Source organism: Mirounga leonina, unplaced genomic scaffold (assembly GCF_011800145.1).
Source record: "Mirounga leonina isolate KUSES-001 unplaced genomic scaffold, KU_Mleo_1.0 Mir_154, whole genome shotgun sequence".
Taxonomy (NCBI): domain Eukaryota; kingdom Metazoa; phylum Chordata; class Mammalia; order Carnivora; family Phocidae; genus Mirounga; species Mirounga leonina.
In genome coordinates, this window is record NW_023270389.1 from 59602871 (window position 1) to 59623996 (window position 21126).

The following is a 21126-nucleotide window of genomic DNA, read 5'->3' on the forward strand; positions in this document are numbered from 1 at the left end:
CCCCCACTCCAGCAACCCTCAGTTTGTTTCCTGCAATTAAGAATTCCTCATATCAGTGAGATCATATGATACATGTCTTTCTCTGTTTGACTTATTTCACTCAGCATAATAACCTCCAGTTCCATCCACGTCGTTGCAAATGGCAAGATCTCATTCCTTTTGATGGCTGCATAATATTCCATTGTATATATATACATCTTCTTTATCCATTCATCTGTCGATGGACATCTTGGCTCTTTCCACAGTTTGGCTATTGTGGACATTGCTGCTATAAACATCGGGGTGCACGTACCCCTTCGGATCCCTACTTTTGTATCTTTGGGGTAAATACCCAGTAGTGCAATTGCTGGATCATATTGTAGCTCTATTTTCAACTTTTTGAGGAACCTCCATACAGTTTTCCAGAGTGGCTGCACCAGCTTGCATTCCCACCAACAGTGTAGGAGGGTTCCCCTTTCTCCGCATCCCCGCCAACATCTGTCATTTCCTGACTTGTTAATTTTAGCCATTCTGACTGGTGTGAGGTGGTATCTCATTGAGGTTTTGATTTGGATTTCCCTGATGCCGAGCGATATTGAGCACTTTTTCATGTGTCTGTTGGCTATTTGGACATCTTCTTTGGAAAAATGTCTGTTCATGTCTTCTGCCCATTTCTTGATTGGATTCTTTGTTCTTTGGGTGTTGAGTTTGATAAGTTCTTTATAGATTTTGGATACTAGCCCTTTATCTGATATGTCATTAGCAAATATCTTCTCCCATTCTGTCGGTTGTCTTTTGGTTTTGTTGACTGTTTCCTTTGCTTTGCAAAAGCTTTTTATCTCGATGAAGTCCCAATAGTTCATTTTTGCCCTTGCTTCCCTTGCCTTTGGCAATGTTTCTAGGAAGAAGTTGCTTTGGCTGAGGTCGAAGAGATTGCTGCCTGTGTTCTCCTTTAGGACTTTGATGGACTCCTGTCTCACATTGAGGTCTTTCAACCATTTGGAGTCTGTTTTTGTGTGTGGTGTAAGGAAATGGTCCAGTTTCATTCTTCTGCATGTGGCTATCCAATTTTCCCAACACCATTTGTTGAAGAGACTGTCTTTGTTCCATTGGACATTCTTTCCTGCTTTGTCAAAGATGAGTTGGCCATAGAGTTGAGGGTCCATTTCTGGGCTCTCTATTCTGTTCCCATTGATCTATGTGGGTTGCCTGCATATAATCTTTACTCCTTTAAATTACATACATGTTGTTTCACTGTCTTGCAGCATAGACTAAATTTTGATTGTATGTAGCTAACCATTTTTTTTCCTGCCTGGATAGTACACATAATATAAAATACTTTTTTTTTGCATTTACAGAATATAGCTATAGTTTATTTTTTCTTAATTTATAGAGCTAATGAAGACAAAATTTTAACTTGAATAAATGGTTATATATGCTCCCAGTAACTTCCAAATGTAGCAGGGTTTTGAGAATGGAAATTTTAGCTAAGGCGCATTTCAGGTAAAGTGGTGGAAAAGGTCAAATAGAAGGCCAAGAACCAGCAACCCTTAATCCTCCCACTCATTGTGAAAACCCTTCAGCCAACATCATAGTTACTGGTGGAACATGAACCCTTTTCCCCTAAGAATGAGGATAGGCACTAATGTCTGCTCTCACTGGTTCTATCAACACTGGACTGGAGGTACTATGTACTGCAATGGAGAAGTCTTAAATCCCTCACTAACTCTGGGGTTAGGTGGGCAGAATGAATCCATCAGGAGTCAGAGAACAGGTGGGGACTGTAGAAAAGAACACTTCTGTAAGTCCAGCATTGTCTCTGCTGAAGCCGGAAGAGAAGGGCTTTAAGGAGACTCATGTGAGACTTTAATGTGTGTCTTCTACAGGGTCAGGGACACCATAGATTGGTGACGGCACAACATCGAGAAAACTACAACAAGAGGCTGCTGAATCAGCCTGTGGCAACAAGGGAGAGAGTTCAAGTTTTGCAAGTGGGTGTGTGCTCCTGGGTTCAATGGGTCAGAGAATATGGGCTTCCAGAGGGCCAGCTGTAGTCCAGATAAGAGAGAACTGGTATGGGTCTTCTAAGGTGCCTATCCAAGAGGTCCTCCTGGAGGGATGAAGAGGCAGCCAAGAAAAGCAATGCAATACAACAGTCCCCCCTTATCCACAGGGGATACATTCCAAGACCCCCAGTGGATGCCTGAAACTGCAGATAGTACTGAATCTGATATGTACTAGGTTTTTTTCTATACATGCACACCTATGATAAAGTTTAACTTATAAATTAGGCACAGTAAGAGATTAACAACAATAACTAATAATAAAATAGAACAATTCTAATGATATATTGTAATAAAAGTAATGTGAATGTGGTTGCTCCCTTCCTTAAACTATCTTACTATACTGTATTCACCCTCTTCTTGTGATGATGTGAGATGATCAAATGCCTACATGATGAGATGCAGTGAGGGGAATGACGTAGGCACTGTGACCTAGCGTTAGGCTACCACTGACCTTCTGACCATCCGTCAGAACCAATAAATAGATTTCATCATATTCTATTTCAAGGTCATGACTATACAGTGAACAAAGACACACAGTGAAAGAGCCAGCAGATTTTCTGCAACAATGGACCTAACATTATGTAGATAAAATTCATTTTTATCTTCCATCGTCATATAACACTGGTGTGTCCTCCTTGAGATCAGATGTCTTGGTGGGCTCATTGCTCCTGTGACATGCCCTCTGTTTCACTTTAAAAATACGTTTTTATCCGAGGTTTTTTTTTTTTTTTTAATTACACTTTTATTTTGGACCAGCTTTGAGTTTGCAGAAAAATTGAGCGTAACGTACAGAGATGTCTTATATGCTCTCTTGCCGCACCCCCCTGCCCCGCCGGTTTCCCTCATTACTAACCTTTTACATTAGGATGGTACTTTTATTACAATCAATGAGCCAATATTGAAACATCATTGTTAACCAACGTCCATAGCTGACATTAGGGTTCATACTTTGTGCTGTAAATTTTATGGGTTTTGAGATATGTATGACATGTATCCACCATTATGCTATCCTCCAGATTAGTTTCATTACTCTCCAAATTTCCTGTGTTCTGCCTATTCACCACTCCCTTCCTCTCCCTCCACCCCTAAAAACTACTGGTATTTTTCCCATCTGTAAAGTTTTGCCTTTTTCAGAATGTCTCAGGGTTGGGAATCATACAGTACATAGCTTTTATAGATTGGTTCCTTTCACTTAGCACTATGCATTTAAAGTTCTATCATATCTTTTTGTAGCTTGACAGCTCATTTCCTTTTATTGCTGAAAAACATCCCAATGTATGAACCACAGTTTCCTATCGAAGAACATCTTGGTTGTTTCCATGTTTTGACAATTGTGAATAAAGCTTCTACAGGCATTCATGTGCAGGTTTTTTTTGTGGACATGTTTTCAACTCATTTGGGTAAATACCAAGGAGCTTGACTGCTATATCATTTGGTAAGAGCATGTTTAGTTTTGTAGGAAACTGCAGAACTGTCTTCCAAATTAGCTATAGCAATAATATTTCACTCCATTCTCTGCTTGCATGGTTTCAAAAAAGAAGTCTGATGTAATTATTATACTTGCTCTTCTAAAAGGGTAAGGAGTTTTTCCCCTCTGGTTTCTTTCAAGATTTTCTCTTTTTCCTGATTTCCTGCAGTTTAAATGCAATATGTCTATGTTTATTCTGTTTGGTGTTCTCTGAGCTTCCTGGCTCTGTGGTTTGGCACTGATTTTTGAAAATTAACAGTCATTGTTGCTTCAAGCAGTCATTGTTTCCATTCTTTCCTTTCTCTCTTCCTTCTCTTTCTGGTATTCTCACTACAATTACAGGATGCCTTTAATATTCCACAGTTCTTGGATATTCTGTTCTGTTTTTTTTTTTCATTCTTTTTTTCCTCTTTACAATTTAGTTTTGGAATTTTCTATTGATATTTTTTCAAGCCTACTGATTTTTTTCTTTGGCCATGTCAGTCTATTGATGAACTCATGAAAGGCATTCTTCACTTCTGTTACGGTATTATTTATTTATTTATTTTTATTTCTAGCATTTCCTTTTGATTTTTTCTTAGAGTTTCCCTATCTCTGTTTGTATCACACCTCTGCTCTTTTAAGTTGTCCACTTTTCCCGTTAGAAGCCTTTGCTTATTCATCATATGTTTTTCAAATTCCTGGTCTGATTATTTCAGTATCTTTCACCTATTTGAGTCTGATTCTAGTGCTTGATCTGTCTTTTCAAACTGTTTTTTTTTCCTTTTACTATATCTGCAATTTTTTCTTGAAAGCCAGACAAGATATACTGGGTAAAAGGAACTGAGGTAAACAGGCATTCAGTGTGTGGTTTATGTTTATCTGATTAGGGGTTAGACTGTGTTTATTATTTTCTGTTTCTGTAGTTATCAGAAACTAAAATTTTCTCTGAGGTGCTTGTTTTTATCTTCCCAGTTGTCTTAGGGAGACAACCTATGCATCTTAAACAAGACCTGCGATGTGCAGTTCCTTTTTTGTAATTCCCTGTTGTCACTTAGGAGTCCTACTGATATGGTGGTTATGCCTGGGTGAGGAGAAGATTCTATGGTGCTACAATTAGGTCTTGGTCTTTTAGGGAGCCCGTGGCCCCCTGGGCTGTAACACTTACAAGTTCTTTCTCTTGGTAAGATAGGAAGGCTAGAGAGGGGCTGGAGCTGAATATATCTTTCCCTCATGTTGGTTAGGCTTTTGTACAACCTTGGTCAGCTTGGCTCTGTTGAAACAGTTTCTCTTGAAGGCAAGTCTTTTTATGAAGATGAGAATATTTTGGGCATATTTAAAAATAGTTCCTTTCCCCTTTCCTCTGTGAGAAGCAGGAGGGGATTTTTCTCAGATCCTTTTGGTGTGAATGTAGATCTTCTGGAGGTAAAATTCACAAAAGTGCAGGGCCTGCCCCTAACACTGGGCTCCCCTGGAGGTGTCATTGCCAAGCTTGTCTACACTGAGCCTCCAGCAATTTGTCAATGAGAGCTCAAGTTTTCTTACCCCAGCACTGGTTCCTGTAGAGGCTCCTGCTCTTGGGATTCTGCCCTGGTCAGTTGTGATTTCCTGTAACCACTTGTCTGCCTCTCCAGTTTTGAGGACTGACACTGGTTTGCCCTGAGACATCACTCCTTGATGAATCTAAGAACGACTGTGGATTTTCAGCTTTTTCTTATTATGAGAATGGAAGTGACAGCTTTCAAGGTCTTTGTATGCTGGACTGAAAGTCTTGATTCTTTTTCCAAAACTACTGTTGTTTTTTTTTCTTACTATATATGTAAACATCCATTAATGTCTAATTTTAATACTATCTGTGGATCTATCTATCCATCCATCTATCCAACTACATCCCTATTTACTTACTCCTCCACAACAACCAAATAACTAACTTTGGGCCTAAGATGGTAAGACTGTATAAAATAAATGGCTGTGGTAATACCTTTTTAAAAAAATCCTTGCAAACTTGATAGGTAAAAAAATATAAGCATTTTTCATTATATTTTTATTTCTTTGACTCTTTCTCACTGATTTACAAGTTCTATATTTGTTAGAAGATTACTCTTTTCCTATATATAACATGGTATCATTTACTTTGCTTTTCTATTTTATTTTGTGGTGTATATACCACTTTTGAACCTAAACATTAAAGAGATTAAATTTATGGTTTTGTGTGATAATTAAAAGTCTGAAAGAACTTAAGTTGAACCATGAATATAACGTTAGTGAAAGTTATAAACTGAACATCAGAATTATGGATGAGATGATGAAGTCAACCACATGGAAGGTAATTTTAAAATCAGTATATAATGAAGTCCCTTTCTCCCACATAATGAGATATTATATGGTAATGAGGATAAACAAATGACAACTCACACAATAATATGAAAGAAATCTCATACAAAGATGCTGAATACAAAAGAGTGCAATTGATGATTCCATTTAGAGAAAGATTACAAGTAGGCAAGCATCTATAGAGCATGAGAAGTTACTATTGGCAGAGGGAATAGACTGGAATGGTCACTAGGAGGGCTCTGGGATCCTGGTAATGTTCTGTTTTTGTTTTGCTTTGTTTTATTTTTAATCTGGATGCTTGTTATATGGCTGTGTTCAATTTGTGAAAATTCATTGAGTACTTATGCTTTATGCAATTTTCTGCATTTTATACTTCAATAAAAGTTTAAAAGATACCTGCCCCTTTACCTTGTGCCAGGTTTCCCTACCTCTTCCCCAACAAAATGTGCCAAGTTGGTGTCTCCCATAGCATATTTGCAGGAGTATTTGTAATTGTGGTCTTGTGCTTCACAGTTTGTGGTACAAACAATGTTCCTTTATAGCACTGTTTCCAAAGTATAACTTTGGAGCTTCCACTGGGCAACTGTGAATTTTCAAGGTTAGCAGAAGGGTGACACATTATATATGGCCAACTCTACCTCTTAGTGCACACATCTGAATATGCCCAGAATTAAAATGGCCTATGTTCCCTACATTACAGCTCTTTGGATTAACTCTAAGTCAGTGTTAATTAACTTAGTGGGGGGATCCTTTCACAATGTATACATAAATCAAATCACCATCTTATATACTTTAAATGTATTACAATCTTATTTGTCAATTATATCTCAAAAAAAACTGAAGAAATGTAAAAAACAAATAAAACAAAACAAAAACAAAGTCAGTTTAAAGGATATAAGCTGGCTCCACAGAAGGGCTGTGGGGGACAAGTTTGGCTGTCTTTCATCCCTTGGACCCAGAACATTAGCACTGTTTCATTTTGAAGAACCATCCACTGGATTTCCTTTTTTCCTCTATGATGATTTTGTTTCAAAAACCTTATTGTTCCTTTCTATTTATTGGGTCTCAGTCAGAATCACTCAGACCTAACCAAATAGGCCTTAGTAACTGAATCTTATGGAACTTCTTAGGTAGATCAACCACCTCTTCCCCCCAGACACCCTTAAACTGCATGTTTTAATAAATTTTTACACACACACACACACACACACTTACTTCATCAGACTGCTTCATACTGATTTATTTGAAGAAAAAAAAATGTATAGAGAGTTTAAGCACCTTTCCCGAATTATGGGACTATATATAAGGGAGAAGAAAGATTAAGAAATCTTACAAACTGATAACTAATCCTCTTTGACCCTGTTGCTTTCCACTGGCAAACTGCTCCTGCATCAGGGCCTTAATTGTTACCCTTAACTTAATGAGTTTCAAAATTAATTTGAGAACCCCAAAACATCCCTCGAACTTTGTCCTATATCTACTACTATTGGCATTTCCATCTGGATGTTATGTTTTCATACTCGGCATGCCCTAAAACAAACTCCGTATTCCAAATCTGCAACCACCCTTTAGAAAAATCCTTTGCAATGTTCATACTTCCACAATTTCTCAATTATTCAATTCAAAATTTCATATTAAATTGTGCCCTATAAAATGCAACATTTAAGCATTTAAGACATACTCTCTGCTCCTCAAGACCATAATCTGACAAATTTAAAACAAGTATTCTGAAGTTAGTGTCAATGAAACCATTAAAAATGCTAATATGCAACTGGAAATCATAGCCAGAGCAATCAGGCAAGAAAACTAAATAAAAGGCATCCAAGTCAGAGAGAAAGAAATAAAACTGTCTCTGTTTGCAAATGACATGACTATATATAAAAAATCCTAAAGAATCCACCAAAAAACTGTTAGATCTAATCAACAAATTCAGTAATTTTCAGGATTGAGTTGCAGGATTAAAAGTAAACATACATAAATCAGTACTGTTTCTATACACTAATAATGAATTATTTGAAAAAGAAATAAAGAAAACAATCCTATTTACAATAGCATCAAACACAATAAAATCCTTAGGGATAAATTTAAGCCAAGGAGGTGAAAGACCTGTACACTGAAAACTGTAAGACACTGATGGAAGAAATTGGAGAAGACATAAACAAATGGAGAGATATTCTGTGCTCATGGCTTGGAAGAATTAATATTCTTAAAATGTCCATATTATCTAAAGCTATCTGCAGGTTCAATGCAATCCCTATCAATATCCCAATGGCGTTTTTTATAGAAATAGAAAAAACAATCCTAAAAAACATATGGAACCACAAAAGACCCCACATAGCCAGAGCAATCTTGAGAAATAACAAAGCTGGAGGTATTATATTTCCCAATTTCAAATGATATTACAAAGCTACAGTAATCAAGAGTATGGTATGGATGTAAAACAAACTGAGGTTTGCTGGAAGGGAGGTGGGTAGGCGAAGGGGTAAGTGGTTGCCAGAGGTATGGGGTGTGTGTATGAAGGAAATGGGTAAAGGTAGTCAAAAGGTAGAAACTTCCAGTTATAAGATAAATAAGTCCTGGGTATGTAATGTCAGCAGGTGACATTGGTTAATTATGTGTATTTGAAAGTCCTAAGAAAGTGAATGTTAAAAGTTCTCATCACACACAAAAAATTGTAACTATGTGAGGTAATGAATGTGTTAACTTTATTTTTATTGTGGTAATCATTTTGCAACACATACATACATCAAATCATTATGTTGTATATCTTAAGCTTACACTACATGTCACTTATATCTCAATAAATGGGAAAATTAACTTTAAAAATGCTAATATGCATAGCAATAAGACATTGTATGTGGAAGCCATAAATAAATCATAACTATCTTCACTATTTTGTGATTAAGATTTGCTTAATTTAAAATCAGGAAGAATTCAAAGATTATTGTTTTTATTTTGAACTTTCTAATGAGTACAATTCCATTTTCTCTACTTAAGTATTTTTATTCTTCAAGTCCTTGTGGAAGTGCGTGGCATGCGTCAACTCCAAACTAACAGACCTGGGAAGCAAAGAAGTTGATATAATTTTTGATGCTTCATTCTGGAAGGACTTATAAAAATTACTAATTTCACTCTGTATCCAATGATTGCCTTTTGTCACCATATTTCTGGCTAATGAATTCCAATCTATACTTGAATTAATCATTTCTATCACTTAAGGTTAGCAACGATACTTAGGTCTGAGTATTAGGACTGAGTATTATTTTTGTTTTTTTCAAAATTTTATTTAAATTCAAGTTAGTTCACATACAGTGTAGTAATACCTTTCTGAAGGTAGTTTCTACCTTTTGACTACTTTACCCATTTCCTTCATACACACACACTCCATGCCTCTGGCAACCACTTACCTGTTCTCTGTATCAATGAGTCTGATTTTTTTTTTTTTTTTAGATTCCACATATAAGTGAAATCATACAGCCTTTCTCCATCTGATTTTTTTCACTTTGCATAATGGCCTCAAGTTTCATCCATGTTGTCACAAATGGCAGGATTTCCTTCTTTTTTATGGTTGAATAATATTTCAGTGTGTGTGCAATATATGCCACATTTTCTTTATTCATTATTCTGTTGATCAACACTTAGGTTAGTTTCAGGGGTAGAATTTAGTGATTCATCAGTTGCATATAATACCCAGTGCTCATTACATCAAATGTCCTCCTTAATGCCCATCACCCAATTACCCCACTACCTCACCCACCTCCCCTCCAGCAATGCTCAGTTAGTTCCCTGTATTTAAGAGTCCCTTATGGTTTGCCTTCCCCTCTGTTTTCATCCTATTTTATTTTTCCTTCCCTTCCCCTATGTTCATCTGTTTTGTTCTTTAAATTCCATACATGAATGAAATGATACGGTATTTGTCTTTCTCTGACTTATTTCACTTAAAATAATACCCTCTAGTTCCATCCATGTTGTTGCAGATGGCAAGAGTTCATTCTTTTTGATGGCTGAGTAATATTCCATTGTGTGTGTGTGTGTGTGTGTGTGTACACACCACCTCTTCTTTATCCATTCATCTGTCATTGGACATCTGGGCTTTTCCCACAGTTTAGCTATTGTGGACATTGCTGCTATCAACATTGGGGTGCATGTGTCCCTTCAAATCACTATGTTTGTATCCTTTGAATAAATACCTAGTAGTGCAATCACTGGGTTGTAGGTAGTTCTATTCTTAACTTTTTGAGAAAGCTCCGTACTGTTTTCTAGCGTGGCTGCACCAGTCTGCATTCCCACCAACATTATAAGAGGGTTCCCCTTTCTCAGCATCCTTGCCAACATTTGTTGTTTTCTGAGTTGTTAATTTTAGCCATTCTGACTGGTGTGAGGTGGTATCTCATGTGTTTTTTGATTTGTATTTCCCTGATGCCAAGTGATGTTGTGCATTTTTTCATGTGTCTGTTGGCCATTTGGATGTCTTCTTTGCAGAAATGTCCGTTCATGTCTTCTGCCTATTTCTTGATTGGATATTTTGGTTTTTGGGTGTTGAGTTTGGTAAGTTCTTTATAGATTTTGGATACTAGCCCTTTATCTGATAAGTTATTTGCAAATATCTTCTCCCATTCCATAGGTTGCCTTTTAGTTTTGTTGATTGTTTCCTTTGCCCTGCAAAGGCTTTTTATCTTGATGAAGTGCCAATAGTTCATTTTTGCTTTTGTTTTCCTTGCCTTTGGAGTCTAGCAAGAAGTTGCTGCAGCTGAGGTCACAGAGATTGCTGCCTGTGTTCTCCTCTAGGATTTTTTAAGCCTGGCTAGGGGTTTATCAATCTTATTAATTCTTTGAAAGAACCAGCTCCTAGTTTCACTGATCAGTTCTACTTTTTTTTTTATTTGTATATCATTGATTTCTGCTCTAACGTTTATTACTTCTCTTCTCCTGCTGGATTTAGGCTTTATTTGCTGTTCCTTTTCCAGCTCCCTTAGGTGTAATGATAATTGTACATTTGAGACTTCTTGTTTCTTGAGGAAGGCCTGTATTGCTATATACTTCCCTCTTAGGACTGCCTTTGCTGCATCCCAGAGGTTTTGAACTGTTCTGTTTTCATTTTCATTTGCTTCCATGTATTTTTTAAATTCTTATTTAATTTCCTGGTTGACCCATTCATTCTTCAGTAGGATGTTCTTTCACCTCCATGTATTTGTGGTCCTTTCAAATTTTTATCTTGTGGTTGACTTCATGTTTCATAGCATCGGTGTCTGAAAATATGCATGATATGATCTCAATCTTTTTGTACCAGTTGAGACCTGATTTGTGGCCATACAGTATGTGATCTATTCTGGAGAATGTTCCATGTGCTCTCGAAAAGAATGTGTATTCTGCTGCTTTAGGATGAAATGCTCTGAAGATATCTGTGAAGTCCGTCTGGTCCGGTGTGTCATTCAAAGCCCCTTGTCTCCTTGTTGATCTGCTTAGATGATCTGTCCATTGCTGTGAGTGGGGTGTTAAAGTCCCTTACTATTATTGTATCAATGAGTTTCTTTAATTTTGTTATTAATTGCTTATATATTTAGCTGCTCCCAAGGTAGGGGCATAAATATTTACAATTGTTAGATTTTCTTGTTGGACAGATCCTTTTATTATGATATAGTGTCCTTCTTCATCTCTTATTACAGTCTTTGGTTTAAAATCAAGTTTGTCTGATATAAGGATGGCTACTCCAGCTTTCTTTTGATGTACATTATCATGATAATTTGTTCGCCACCCCTTCACTTTCAATCTGGAGGTGTCTTTGGGTCTAAAATGAGTCTCTTATAAGCAGCATATCAATGGGTCTTGTTTTTTTTATATATCCATTTTGATACCCTATGTCTTTTGATTGGAGCATTTAGTCCATTTACATTCAGAGTAATTATTGAAAGATATGAATTTAGTGCCATTGTATGACGTGTAAAGTCACTGTTTCTATAGACTGTCTCTGTTCCTTTCTGGTCTTTGTTACTTTTTGGCTCTCTCTTCACTCAAAGGATTCCCTTTAATATTTCCTGCAGGGCTGGTTCAGTGTTCACAGATGCCTTTAGTTTTTGTTTGTTCTGGGTACTCTTTATCTTTCCTTCCATTCTGAATGACAGCCTTGCTGAATAAAGCATATTCTTGGCTGCATGTTTTTTCCCATTTAGCACATTGAATATATCATGCCAGTTCTTTCTGGCCTGCCAGGTCTCTGTGCATGGGTCTACTGCCAGCCTTATGTGTCTACCCTTGTAGGTTAAGGATCTCTTGTCTCAACCTGCTTTCAGGATATTCTCTTTATCTTTGAAATTTGCATGCTTCACTATATATCAAGGTGTTGACCTATTTTTATTGATTTTGAGGGGGGTTCTCTGTGCCTCCTGGACTTAAATGCCTGTTTTCTTCCCCAGATTAGGGAAATTTTCAGCTATAATTTGTTTAAATAAACCTTCTGTCCCTCTCTCCCTGTCTTCATTTCCTAGGACCCCTATTATCTGGATATTCTTTCTTTTTTTTTTTTTTTTTAAAGATTTTATTTATTTTTTAGAGAGTGAGCGAGAGAGAAACAGCATGAGAGGGGAGAGGGTCAGAGGGAGAAGCAGGCTCCCCGCTGAGCCGGGAGCCCAATGTGGGACTCGATCCCAGGACCCTGGGATCATGACCTGAGCCGAAGGCAGACGCTTAACCATCTGAGCCACCCAGGCGCCCCGCTGGATATTATTTCACTTTATGGAATTGCTGGGTTCTCTAAGTCTTCCTTCCTGATCTAGTAGTTTTCTTTCTTTCTTCTTTTCAGCTTCCTTATTCTCCATCATTTTATCTTCTATATCACTGACTCTCTTCTGCCACATTTTTCCTCATTTTTATGGCCTCCACTTGGGACTGCATCTTGGTAATAGCATTTTTAATTTCAGCCTGATTAGATTTTAGTTCTTTTACTTCTATAGTAAGGGATTCTCTAGTATCTTCTATGTTTTTTTCAAGCCCAGCTAGTATCTTTATAATCGTTTTAAGTTCTAGTTCAGACATCTTACTTATTTGATTGATCAAATCCTTCGTCATGAGTACTACCTTCTGTTTTTTGGGGGGTGAATTTCTCTGTTTTGTCATTTTGTGCAGAAAAGAAGAGGAAAAAACAACAATAACAATAACAACAGAAAAAAAAACCCCAAAAACAACAAAAAAAAACAAAACAAAAAACTAGATCCTGGGGGTGTTTTGGTTTACTTGTTAAAGGAAACTAGATCCCAAAATAAGAAAGAAAAACTTCATATACATATACATATATATGTGTGCACGTGTGTGTGTAAAGTAAAATAAAATACAATGAAAGGAAACAAAACATATATATATATATATAACTTATGTAAAAGAAAAATTAAAAAAAGAAAAAAGAATTGGAAAAATTAAGAAAATAACTGAAAAAATAATACTAAAAGACTAAAAAATAAAAATACAAAGAATGGTATATATTATTTTCTCCAAGAGCTGAAGCTTTGTCACCCTCTATGATACCTGAACTTGGTACAAGTGAGTTGTTTGTGCTGGTCTTCTGGGGGAAGGGGCCTGTTGCTCTGTTTCTCAGGGGGACTTACCCTATGGCAAATGTGTCTCCTGTTGCCAGAGGCAGGGCTCAGTGTAAGTGGCTCCGGATTCCACTATGTGGTGCTGTTTTACTCCCTGAAGGCTTTCAGCTCAGATGGGAGAGATGAATATGGCTGTGCCCCACTCTCTAGCCCTGGAAGCTGAAAATTTGCTCCCCCCACTGTTAAGTGAGCCCTCACAGGAAAACAATCAATCACTTTTGCCTCCCCAGTTTCCAACAGAACTCTCTGTTCTGTGACCAAGCGTTTTAATCTCAGGCACAACAGAATTCCCGAACTCCAAATTTTATAGACTCTTGCAGCGTGGACACATGCTCTTCCTCCGGGGGAAGAGGGTGGGTCTTTCCACACTTCTGCCTTTAGCTGGCTCCCTCCAGGAAAGTGGTTGCACCACTGTGCAGTGGTTCACAGTTTATGGCAACACAGAGCAGAAAGCTTGCACCTAGACTCTCTGTTCTCAGCTGGCTTCCCCGATCCTATGCCTGGGAACTCTGCTGCATTCAGGCTCCATCCATTCTTCTTGTGACCCCCAGGGATCCTGAGACCACACTGTCACACCTGGGATTCCACCCTGCTTCACCTGAGCACATTTAAGCCAGGGACATACAGCACTTTGGTAGAGTACTATAAGCTCCAATTTTGCACTCCTCTGCTTATAATACTTGCAGTAGCCTCCTTAAGCAGGCTCCCTCCGCACTGCCATATCCTTAGCTATATCACCCTGGATTCAAGTCTCTGCACCTCCTACCTTCCAAACGGTGGTCCCTTTTCTAATTGTAGACTTTCAGCATTCATTTTCTCAGATCTCTGATTGATTTCTCAGGTGTTCGGAATGATTTGATAACTATCTAGTTGTATTCAAGGGACAAGAAACACTTAGGGTCCCCTTACTCTACCATCTTAAATCTTCCCCTTTGAATAACTATTTTTGTATGGATAAATACCTAGTAGTGCAATTGTTGGGTCATAGGATAGTTCTATTTTTAACTTTTTGAGGAACCTCCATACTGTTTTCCAGAGTGGCCGTACCAGCTTGCATTTCTACCAACAGTGTAGGAGGGTTCCCCTTTCTCCGCATCCTTGCCAACATCTGTTGTTTCCTGAGTTGTTAATTTTAGCCATTCTGACTGGTGTGAGGTGGTATCTCATGTGTTTTGATTTGTATTCCCTGATGCTGAGTGATGTTGAACACTTTTTCATGTGTCTGTTAGCCATTTGTATGTCTTCTTTGGAGAAATGTCTACTACTGTCCTCTGCTCATTTCTTAACTGGATTTTTTATTTTTTGGGTGTTGAGTTTGATAAGTTCTTTTTTATAGTGTGATTTTATTTTCCAGTTGTTTCCATATTGGTCACCCAGAATCCAACATGGGGTAAAAGAATAAGCCTCATTCTAACTCTACCTAATTAAATTTCCAAAATATGAAGACATCTTTTTTGGGTCCTCTTATCCTTAATGCCACTAATCTCTAATAATTTCACAATTTCTTTACTTCTTATTTTTGACTTTGCCCCTTCACTATCCACCTCAACTATAATTCAACCACACTTTTTTTTTAAAGTATGGTTTCTAGAACTGAGCACAAAACTCTAAAATTGAGTTCCTTAGCACTATGACAAGCATAATTTTTACTTCAATTAAACTAGTTCCTAAAATTCTATTAATACAGACTATGAATGCATTAGCCCTTGAGGGGCTTCATAAAAATATTGAAACATTAAATACACAGATTAACACAAATTCCAAATTACCTTTGACATTTACTACAATTTGGTGTATTTCTCCCACTATCTTCTTGAGTAGTTAGTTTTTGACAATTCTGTCTGGAATCCTGACAACTGAAGAGTCCTTCTTGGTGTTAATGACTTTATTTATTTATTTTTCGTGGAGTAAACATGGGCATGTTCAGAGAAGCTAGATTTATTTCATAACAGTATTAAGTGCAATAGATTGATTACACTCTGTATTAAGTGACCTCATGGTTTTTTAAAAAATAAAATCATATTACATATATTTTCTATATCTGCAAGTGGAAATTCATGTAATATGCTATAATATTTTAAATTAATTTTTAAAAATATACTTTAAAGACTCTGAGCTGCTTTCTGAGATTTGCCTTTCCCTACCACATTTCTAGCTAATGGCTTCCACCCTATTTTTGATTAAATAAATGCCAGAGTAAAACCAGATGAAATCAAAGCAAACCAAACAATACAATGTAGCAGATCACCATGAATAAAAGCTTCATGAGGATTAACTGTTCCCTGTTATATTTTTTTTATTGAAATGTTATTATGAAATAGGATTGTACTTAATAGCGGTCAGTTCGTATTTTTATAATTAGTCTTTTCAAAACAAAAATAAAAATAAGGGCATTCTTTGTGATCTCTTCTGTGTACTAATAATTTATATCAACTAGATTTATTTATATCTTTATAAGAATTTTAGATTGTTCTTGAAATAGTATATAGATTACACAAGATTATTCTATCTGAATATAGGAGATAGTACTTGTTGCAGCAACACTATTGGAACTGGTCCCTAAGGGTTCATATTGTGTAACCACACCTGACCATGCTGTTCTCCATATGGCAGTGGGGTTCCCCTAGTTCAGGGATGTGTGGCCTACAATGTTTGAAAGATGGCTTGAACTCTGGGCTCTTGAAAACAGCAGAATGAACGAAAAAAGAATATGCAAGAGCCATGAGTAAAATATACAAGTAAAATATACCTAAAACAAGACACCTATAAACACAGCTATATCACACGTGCATACTACGAACTCTTTATCCCTGCTTTTTGCAGAATGGAGGCGTGCGGTGAGGGTATCTCTCTTGCTGCAGCTGCTTTCTTTAGCTGGAGCCCCTCTACTTCCCCATTTCTCCCCTTCCTTTGTCACTCAAACTGTGGAGTAGGAGATAGTTGGTTCAGGCTTGGCTCTGCCGCTCCTAGCTGTGTGTACATGGGCAAGCCATGTAAATCCAATGACCATCTGTATTTTCCCCCAGAAAACAAATGTACAGTCACATCTGTCTTGAAGTGTTTGTGACCATGTTCGTAAAATGCTTCCACTAGATGTGAGTTTTAGGAATCAAGGACTATGTTCTAATCAACATTTCATGCAGTAAAATGTCTGGCACATAGTAATACAGGATAAATGGTATTTTTACATGACGTTGCACAGGCATGCTGTGTTTTAGGAGGTTCAGATATGGCTTTTGATGGAAACAGTGGTTAGTCATTGCACTGGCAGATGGTTACAGGACTGATGCATTAAAAATTTGGGGAGAAAGGCTATTCCTCAGAGAATTCAAAAAGTTTCAGAGGTGAATAGAGAATAATCCCTTCGAAGAGGAGATTCAACACAATCAGATCATCCCAGGTAAGCTAGTTGGTAAATATTAAGGAAGGCCATGCTGTTGTAGTTCTCCTATTGCCTAAACCTAGGGCACAGATTCCAAATTCCCGAAGAACAGCCTCAATAAAATGGAAAGTGTAGAGGAAACAAAGAGCTCAGAAGTAAAAGACTGATACTAAGAGGTCCCACAGATTAGCTCCCTCAACATCTGCACCTGCTGTCATCAGCACCTAGAAGTTCAATAAGGGAGATGGAGGCCTTGGCTTCAGGGTGGTTTCTCCCTCAGGGTGCTCCTTAGGATGATTTTCTGATTGGAAGCCTAGTGAGGGGTGCAGCAGGGGACCCCCTGGAGAGCACTCATATATGCTCCTTGCTGCAGACACAGGACTGGATAGAGCAAAAACAACTGACAGGTTCTGCCTCCAATAGGAGCACACAGAGGGCCAGGGACCAGCTGAGTAACTCATAGGGGATGGAGCAGAGGAGTATTGAGATAGGATCGATTTACATGCTCTGTGAGCTTGCGTATTTGCCATGGAATGAATGTAGGCAGTGCAGGGAAGTCATGGAGCTAGTCCTCTTAGGTTGCCAGGAGGATGCTGGCCATCAAAGCTGAACAAAGCTAGAGATGGGCCACCAGATATCCAGAGGCATAAAGTGGATAACACAGGAACATAATGTATTGACTGGTGTCTAGCGATTGCTTAAAATAAACAAACAAGAAAAAATCCTACTTCATATTCTTGCAACATTTATGCACATGACCTCATAATTCTTTTTCACCACGAGCAACAAAACTTGAGCTGAATATTGAGCAGGGAAGCCATTTAATTCTAATTCTAATCTTTTGGGAATTCAAACAGAGAAAATAGAATTTAACAGTTGTATGGCTATTTGAAGTTGAAACACACACAAATATAAAGAAATCTTTGGAAAGCAGACCTATTTTTGTTTGATCCTGAAGGTAGGTGAGAGGAAAGTTTTTAAAATATTCTCATCAGGCTTGGGGAACCTGGGTGGCTCAGTCATTAAGCGTCTGCCTTTGGCTCAGGTCATGATCTCAGGGTCCTGAGCCCTACGTCGGGCTCCCTGCTCACTGGGAAGCCTGCTTCTCCCCCTCCCATTCCTTCTGCTTGTGTTCCATCTCCCACTCTCTCTCTCTGTCAAATAAATAAAATCTTTAAAAAAAAATTAAAAAAAAAATTCTCATCAGTCTTGATTTGTCTCGTGCTGGGAACCTGGTATTTATTCTACATTTATGTAAATATTATTCTCTAATGCCCTGTCTGTATTTAAAGAAATACATAGAAGACAAACACATACTATCAAAATAGAAAGAAACATGTGAGATTAGACCTGTTTTCTTACGATGCGCATAACCAGTGTTGAATTCCTTACACAAAGCTTTCTGGTATTAATCAAGGACATTCATTATTTGTTACTCTGAGTCACATGGTTTACGTAAGACTGCTTTGTTGCAGTCTTGTTTCTTTCAAGGGTATAAAAGTATCAAGTATCTCAAATGCCAAGAGTGATGTTGTGGTGGAAAAATGCATAGCTTTATGAATTACACATTACCCTACTGCATTCTGGTTATCTTACACAAAAGTGGCAATATTTTCTTAACCAAGATTTGGAGAAGAGTGATAGGGCTACCACATTGTTCTTTCACTTTTTCAGGCATCCTTCAGTTTCCAAAGGCTCAGATTATGAACTGAAGATAACATTTGCACGTTTGCTTACCACAGGTCTGTGGACGTCCCAGAATGCTCTCTCTTGGCTATCAAGGATCTTCCTTTCAATTTTGTCTCTCTTCTTGTCCACTCTGTCAACATTGTAACAATGAATAATAAGTAATGTTAATTGTAGCACCTCTCTGGACAAAAGGCCACAACTTGAACAAATTTTCCAAAAGACTCACAAGGACTCACTTTGCTTGTGCTTCTGCTTGCATAAAAATGAACTCCCACTTCCGAGCAAATGCTCTCTGCAGCCTGGCCAGGCTCTCCTGAAAAACATACCACAGATGAAGATGTTCTGGTGCTCATCTGACTACTCATTTCTCATTTATCTACTGTATAAATTTATCAAGAAAGCAATTACAGAATTTATAAAGTAGTGTGTACTCTGGTTCTGAATGATAAATCATGCTCACTGAATGTAGCTCATCTTCATATTAATAGTCAGAGGAAACAGGGAAACTTATTACAAATATTAATCTTATGAATAATGGACTTTAGAGACCACAAGTAAACATCTAAAATACTAAAAATTACTTTGTATAAAAAAAGTGCTCAAGACTAATCCATTGGATTTTTCTGTGCCCATTTTAGTGAGGAATAGGAAAGCAATACATCTCTACTAATAATTCAGTCAGTCTATCCCGTTCCTGACAAGAATGTAAACCCCCAGCAGCTTACTACCGTTTCTACTCAGTGCTTCAAAGTCATTTGTAAATCACAACACAGCAACTGTCTGAACAAATGACATCAGATTAATTTTATCTGTTTTGCAAAAATTATTTACTCAAAGTAAATGCTCTTTATTTCTCTAAGTTTGGATGTCTTCACTATATATAGGACACTTAATGTTTTTACATTTAAGTTTAGCAAGACATGCTTCTCCCTTCTCCTGTGAGTTTGCATCTAGAAGTTCACCATCCCCAATGTGAATGATGAGACAAAGCAAGCAAGTCAGGGATTTGAGCCATTATGATGCCTGATCTAGAAATCTGGTCCTTAAAATCCAGGGGTGTAAAGTCAACAGAATCTCCAGAAATGACCATAGGCCTTATTCCTGTTCATTTTATGACTTTCTTTGCCAGAAAGTCCTTAGTACTTACAGCTTCATAGTCTGCCAATTCTAGCCTCGCCTTGTTTTGCATTGTTCTCTTGCAGAGGTAAACCGCTGAAAGGGAAAAAAAAAAAAAATCAATCATTTCTTGCTTGCTTATTAACTGGAGGCACTCACTAAAAATAAAAATACAGCATTATAAATCAAAACATCTTGGTCTTTGTCACTTTTTTCCAGTCATAATTTTCTATCTTTATATTTTTTGACAAAAATAAATAATTGGTAACATTTTTACTGAAATTCAAACATAGTGGTATTATAAGAAAATAGATACATTTAGAAAGTTGGTAACTGTTCATTTTTATTAAATAATGGGGAAAATAAAGCCTTCTAAATAACACATCAAACGAACCTAAACATCTAGATATACAAATAACACCATTGGGTTAAAAGGAATTGCATGAAGAGTGAATCACTGGCACATTCAATTATATCCATATTCTTCTGTCAACTGAAAGACTCTATTAACCTAAACTGAAGGCTTCTTGGCATCTCTTTTGCTACATTTCACCATCATCAATTATTTTGGCACTGGGAGAGAGGAAACTATAATATCTTCCTTAACTACAATATGACTACCTTTTAATACCATTTTTCTGAGGACTCAGTATCCTTGCTGCCAGGGAAAGCCCCCTTGGGCAGTAGATTTATGGGATGGGAGCCAGAGGGAGAGAAGAGGGCTAGAGCAGCACTGCTACTGAAAAATCACATTTCTTTAGTTATTTCAGGATTATTAGTAACTCTTATGATAATATCAAGACATTCAGAGCCCTCCAGTATCGTCCTGATTTCCAGGACACTTCTTGTTATTTTTCCATAATATATGATATTTGAGTCTCATGAAATTCAAAATAAACTATATATTTCAGATGCTGAATGAATCTGCTGGATGAGACTGTCAAATATTACTTTTTGTAAGGTTAGTTCTGGGGGTGTCCTTATAATTACCACCATTGCACTAAGCCATGCCACCCTCAGTTTCTGATCATCAAGTCCAGCTGATATCCCTAAGGAATTATCTTACACAGAAAATCTGAGATCTCTGTAAACACTGATGCTGTGCATTCAATTTCCGTCCTCTAAAGTTCCCTTTATGAAGGCCAAGGCCAAGGAGAAAGCCAAGCGTGGACTGATGCTAATATTACTACAGACATTAAGAACCCAGGAGACGATCTGAGAACACATCTTTCTATAATCTATCATGGGAATTTTATTATTCCACCAATATTAGTAATTTTCAAAATTGCTAATTCTCAAAATTGGTCAAATATAATACATATTGTCATGAAACTCTCTTTTTAATTGTTTCAAGTTTACTGTGTGAGTGAATCCTTCCCCAGCCCCTGAATAAAAACTCAAGCAGCATCCACAGTCTTGCTTGTCACTCAGGTAATTCAGAGACCCAACTTATGGAATGTCCATCCCAAGGAATAGTCAAAAATTCAAGCCTGGTTTAAAGTCTTAAGGTCTTCCCCTTTCCCC

General features: G+C 37.4%; 1 protein-coding gene across 3 annotated transcripts in view; it reads right to left on the reverse strand.

The window, feature by feature from the left end:
* The window catches only part of RGS7 (regulator of G protein signaling 7), a 514710-nt gene that overhangs the window by 67238 nt on the left and 426346 nt on the right, over positions 1-21126 (reverse strand). For all 3 annotated transcript variants that reach the window (XM_035010933.1, XM_035010932.1, XM_035010934.1), the window contains 3 exons: positions 19634-19698; positions 18723-18799; positions 18535-18616 (listed from right to left, as the gene is read on the reverse strand). In XM_035010933.1, the coding sequence (XP_034866824.1) occupies positions 18535-18616; positions 18723-18799; positions 19634-19698 (224 nt within the window). The remainder of the gene's footprint in view (positions 1-18534; positions 18617-18722; positions 18800-19633; positions 19699-21126) is intronic.